This window comes from Brachypodium distachyon, chromosome 3, assembly GCF_000005505.3.
Source record: "Brachypodium distachyon strain Bd21 chromosome 3, Brachypodium_distachyon_v3.0, whole genome shotgun sequence".
NCBI lineage: Eukaryota > Viridiplantae > Streptophyta > Magnoliopsida > Poales > Poaceae > Brachypodium > Brachypodium distachyon.
This window is the reverse complement of record NC_016133.3, coordinates 51722039-51727485: the sequence shown is the minus strand read 5'-3', so window position 1 is coordinate 51727485 and position 5447 is coordinate 51722039. Positions and strand designations below refer to the sequence as shown.

At 45.5% G+C, this 5447-nt stretch overlaps 1 protein-coding gene across 2 annotated transcripts; it reads right to left on the bottom strand.

Moving 5' to 3' along the window:
- Positions 1–952: 952 nt before the first annotated feature.
- On the bottom strand, positions 953–3848 carry LOC100828092 (vesicle-associated protein 1-3). Of its 2 annotated transcripts, none has more exons than XM_024462541.1 (8): positions 3300–3848; positions 3121–3191; positions 2934–3041; positions 2726–2841; positions 2491–2646; positions 2360–2407; positions 1885–1953; positions 953–1432 (listed from the first exon to the last, which is right to left on the bottom strand). In XM_024462541.1, the coding sequence occupies exons 2-8, from the start codon at positions 3164–3166 to the stop codon at positions 1319–1321; spliced, it is 657 nt and encodes a 218-aa protein (XP_024318309.1). In that variant the 5' UTR covers positions 3167–3191; positions 3300–3848; the 3' UTR covers positions 953–1318. The 2 variants fall into 2 exon arrangements, with proteins under 2 accessions (XP_024318309.1, XP_003570041.1); XM_003569993.4 differs by having other exon boundaries at positions 2934–3015; positions 3300–3843.
- Positions 3849–5447: the final 1599 nt, after the last annotated feature.

Genomic DNA, 5447 nt, shown 5'->3' with positions numbered 1-5447 from the left:
GGTATCCTCTTGAATATAAAAGGAGGACCATTGCCAACGGTCAAGGGGTTCCGTTTTTTTTTACTAGTTTTGGCCAGAAATAGCTAGTAGCTCTTGGCAGAAAAAAAGGAGAGAACGCCCGGGAACTCCCCTGACAACCTGTAAACCCTTGTTCACTGGCTAATAAGAATGCTGAAATAGGACGTAGGGTTTTACACCTCAGGGTGGCCCGAACCTGGGTAAAAACGATTGTGTGCATTCTCACGCTTTACATTGGCTTCGCCGGCGCTCGCCGGAGCGATTCCCGATGCCCTCTGCCGAACTTAAAAGGGGTGCCGCTCACCCTCGGTGTCTACGCCACGGGCTACGACAACTAACCACAAATCTTTTACCAATTCAATCCACCATGCCACCCTTTTCGTAAGAAATTTTGGTAACACCATAAAAGAAAATCTAATGAAAAGGTACAACCCAACAACGGACTGGAACAATAGAATAAAGGGTATATTAATTAGTAGATAGCCCAATTAGATAATACGAGATCATCATTGACCTAATTATCTATTGTTGCAAAGACTTGGAGTTCTGTAAACTAATCACCCTCAAAACTTGTACCGCATTGATACTTTGTACAACAGGAATGGTAGGCAAGATAATGGTAATGTTTCAATTATGATTTTTTTTCACGAAACTCGGTTATGATTGTTAGAACACAGAACATGCGCTTTACAATTTGGTGGACTTCTCAAATTGTAGTGATCATCCCAGCGTGGGCACGATGAGTGGTGAAAGAGTATTTTCTGCAGGTTGGGAAATTATGAGTGATAAGCAAGCTCTTAAATTATTGTTTAGTCAGATTTACTGAGGCACATATTTTCTTGAGCAAATAAGGTTTATATGATCTAAACTTTCATGGCCAGCGGGGCCTAAAGTGGACACTGCAATTGTAATGCTCTAATTAGAATAAATCATGTATCTCAAGTCGCTGAAATTTACCGCCTGTTACTGTATTCAGAAATGTGCAAATTTGGACACTAAAGAATTTTCTTCTACCTTGCTCAGGAAACAAAACAGGAGCATCGTGGAAACAAAACAATAAAACCACCGAAGATGCGAGTTGAATCTTATTCAGAAGGGGGAGAATTCTTCATGGAAGATATGCAGTCTTCTGCATATTCCCCAAAAATTTACGCTCCCAGATCCTAACACGTATATATATTCAGACCCAGAACATGCTTTCTATCTACAGTATAAACTGTACTAAAAGGGAAGAAAAGCAATCAGCCAAAACAAGGGGCAACCGGGCAGGGTAAAGCGATCTCTGCGTAGTTGCTGCTCGCTAAGCATTCCTGCCCGTCATCAAGTATCCAACAAGAACAGATAACATGAAGACGAGGAGCGCAAACATAGGTGACAAATCCCCATGAGACTGCATTCTCTTCCTAAGCAGTTCCTGAAATGAAGTAGCACAGACTAGTATTAGATGTCAGAAAATAAAATAAGAATGGAAATCAGAGTTTGGTTCCTAAAAGCAAAGGAGTTGACTTCGTATCATACTGTATTATGATAGTTTGGACATATTTTATCTTTGGCAAGACCTCTCAGTTTTATCGCAGTTTAGTGATGTGTGCGGTATAGTTGTCCAAGCAACACTATAACCATAATTTATCCATTTTTCTTGCATAATTGAGATAATAAATGCAATCTCTTTCATTCATTCTCTCGCAAGAATTATGAAGCATGTTTTGAGGATAAAGATCTTATGAACAAATAAAAGTAGCACCCTCCCAAAAAAAAAAGTAGCACATCGACTATTCAACAATTCAACATAAGGATTACGCCAAAATAGTGCAAACATAGCAGGGGGAATAATTATTGATTGCCTCGTCAGAAGAAAAGTCATACCAGTTCTTGCTGAATCTTCTGGTTCTCAGCTGTATATTTAACCACTTCTGACTTAAGCTTAAAGACGTCCTAAAAAACCACAGCACATCAATAATGTCGAAAGATAAAGTTGTTGAGCAACTAATGACACAAAAAAAATTAGAAAATCCTAACATCATGTACGGGCATTAATAAACATAGATAAAGAGTACCAACAGTGGCCCATGGAGAGGGAAAAACGAGACTAATTATTACCATGCGCTCTACTAAAATACAGTTCACTTGTTCTTCATGAAAAAGATATCAAGTTCACTAGGTAGATTACATGGCAAGATTGAACTGCAAATTTGAATGTGTTATGTGCAACAACTGATTACCATATACGCGATTGTTTTTCATAAAAATCATACATAATGCTCAGAGACATGGATGTTCTGTCAGTGCGAGCTAGATCAAAGAATATATCAATGCTAGTTGTGGTGGTATAATGAGTCACCTCATAATTTAAAGCTTGTGATGCAGATGTATATCCTTGCCTAGATGCCTGAAAAGCAAGGGAGAGCACACCAATCATCATTAGGAACAAATATGCCATCATTTCTTACAGCACCAAGCAGTAATACTTACAGCATCGAGCATGGATTGCCTAAACACTTCATGGTCCACTTCCGAATCTGCAATCTCTTCTTCATCTTCCTCAGGCACCGGTGAGGGGGGATTGGCAGGGATGTAGACCACCCGCAGCTTAAACTCCTCAACCACCTTACCAGGCGCTCTGATGAACTGCAAACCATAACATTGTACATTACATACATGGCACAATCAATCAACCTCGACGGACTCGACTGGCGCAGGAACTTACCATATCAGGGACAATGTCCTTATCCGTTATCCCTTCCTGCACCATGATGCTTTGAACGAGAAACTTGTCCTTGCAGTGGTAATCCTGAGGGATCTCCTTGGGTGCCTGCATCGTAACTGCAGCAGCAATCAGCAATGCCACATGAGACGGGCGCATCAATCAATCGAGTAGGACTAGTAAAGAAGGCATCTAAGCAAAGCAGACGCACTTGTGACACCGCACGATCCCCCTGGCGGCACGACGCGGGAGGTAGGCCGCACGGCGTACTTCCTTGGGTTGGTTGTTTTCACCTGCATATTCATATTGCGCGGCGCATCTGAAACCCGTCAGCCTGATTCCTGCACAATCAGATTGCCGTTTTCGACAGAGAAAGGTCGCGAGGAAATCCTCCTCACCTTGAAAGCCACAGGCTGATCGGTCTTGTTGACGAGCTCGATGCATCCCGAATTCTGCTTCTTGAGCTCGACTGCTCATCAGGGCATCAAAACAGCAACGATCTGATTGATCAGCCCCCCGCAGGCAAGTATTAAGAAACAGTAGGAAACTAGGTACGGCTGGTCCTCGGAGCACTTACATGGCATCTTGAGCTCTGAAGGGTAGATTCGAAGCAGAGTATTACTCATGGCGCCGACAAAGAATCGAGACCAAAAAGGCAATGCTTCTCCCTTCTCTTGTCCTATACTCTCGAGAATCCAAGAAAGGGCCCCGTGCCGTGTGGTGCGGGTGCGATGCTCCGTTTCCCTGCTCCGGTAAGCAAGCAAAGGATCAACACCAGGCAGAGGCGCTGTAGGACGAAGCAAAGGAAGGAAGGAAAGGGTTTGTCGATTGGGCGAAGGCGAATCGGAGGAGGAAGAGATTGGGGGTAAGGTAGAACTCCGAACTTCCGGATGGTGGAAGGAAGCAGTTCGGCTCGGGTTGGCATAAACTAGAGATTGGCTGGATTAGGCGGGTTTCGGTTGGTAAACAGCGTCGATTTGGTTGATTGATTGGGAACTTTGGGGCCGGCCGGAGTTGCGTCGTGGGGTAATCCGGGCTATTTTTTCGTGTTTTTGTTTATTCCTGCGCGCGTTGGTTGAGGACTCTGTCATGACTCATGAGTGCTAGCTGGATACGGGCTACGGCGGCGGAGGTCGCCAGCCAGTTGGGATTGGTTGGATTCGCCCCCCGCCCACGTCAGCTCGGAAAGTATCCTATTCCTATCTCCCGGCTAGGATTGGCTTACCGTTTTTCTTCTTTTTGTTCGCCCCGGATCCAACGGCCGACGCCAGGTCGACCTTTTCCCTGCAATTTCCACCTGAACATGGGTTGCCAGCCCGCGAACTGACCTGAACATCGATGGTTATCATGGACCGAATAATGTTTGATTTGCGAAACATTTGTTTTCCGTTCAAACAGGCAATAGCATAGGAGGACTAGTACTCATACTTCATGAAAAAGTTCATGGAAAAGTTGATGGTTGGCTAAGCACCTCCAGCTCCAGGTCACTGAATCTGAACGATGCGGCGTCAGCTCATAACTCGTCAGCTCTGAAGCTTGTAAGTACGCCGGAGACGAGCTTCTTCAGCTACTGTCTCCTACCTTTTCAAGGACATGTCACGATCAAGCAAAAATCGAGATAGCAGCTGACGATGTACTGTTGCTGAAATATCAAAGATCTTGTGGCAAAACAGTCCAATTTTCCTCGAGCACACCTTGTTTTCTCCTTCAGAATTGTCGTCAGGGATATGGTCAGTAGCAGCTAGCAACGTCCTCCTTTGACATCCCACTCACCAAGCGAATTTCCCCGGCAAATTTAAGAAGCATGTCTGGTTGATGTCAGTATATCTCTCAGCCTCTCAGGTCCGTAGCATCTTCCAACGACCTAGTTCTGCGTTAATGTCATCTCGACCAAGCGAAACTGGATGAATTCCATACGTTATAATCAGGTGATAGGCGCGTTCCATCTTAACGTGACGTGTTGCAGCACTAAAACCTCAGAAATTTTACCTGAAAGATCAGATTGACATGGAAAATCTAGCATATTATGGTAGCATATCGTAATAATTAGTCATGGCATAAATAAGCAGATAAGCTATGATAATCTACTGAAGAAAGCTTTCTACACAAGGAGTACAATCAGCCAAACCACACGGTGCCACCCAACTATATGCCTCCATCGTTGTTGCCGTCGGATCTCGATCGGACGATCCTGAAAAATCATCAACTTCAGCAGCGGAGGCCCTTGATGTGACTAATTTCCGTAGGCCTGCATTTTGTATAGGTAAGAGTAGTCATGTCTGATGGCCCACGCACGTATCAGGCGTCCTGTACTTGCGAGTCTCCATTGCGAAGTTTGTCCCCTCCGTCTCCGTTCCTCCTCCTTCGTTCGGTGTACTGTTGTACCTCTCTGCTATACCTGCCGCCACTGGCTCCTCCGCCGCCGCCGAGCGCGGGCTGCCGGTACTCCTCCCATTCCCTGGTTCTGAGTCCTCCCCTCCTCTTGCGCCCTGGACCCGAGACTACCCCCCTTGCGCCATGGCCGGATCCGGCCGCCCTCGACCCCGCGGATGCCGGATCCCGTCTTCCTCTCTCTCTCTTAATCTCTTAATCTCTATCTCTTAATCTCTTAATCTCTCTCTCTCTTAATCTCTTAATCTCTTGACTCTGCTGCAGATGAGCGAGGAGAGACGAAGGAGGGCGCCGCCGCCGTCAGCCTCAACCCCAAAGTCGCTGCCGGCCCCAA

What these genes read in the sequence shown, in the direction of transcription:
- LOC100828092 (XM_003569993.4), bottom strand. Translation starts at nt 3,348, where the DNA reads ATGAGTAATACTCTGCTTCGAATCTACCCTTCAGAGCTCAAGATGCCA. An exon ending in TTCAGAGCTCAAGATGCCAT is followed by an intron (nt 3,192 to 3,299) that starts GTAAGTGCTCCG and finishes CCTGATGAGCAG; the next exon opens with TCGAGCTCAAGAAGCAGAAT. An exon ending in GGCAATCCATGCTCGATGCT is followed by an intron (nt 2,408 to 2,490) that starts GTAAGTATTACT and finishes CTTGCTTTTCAG; the next exon opens with GCATCTAGGCAAGGATATAC.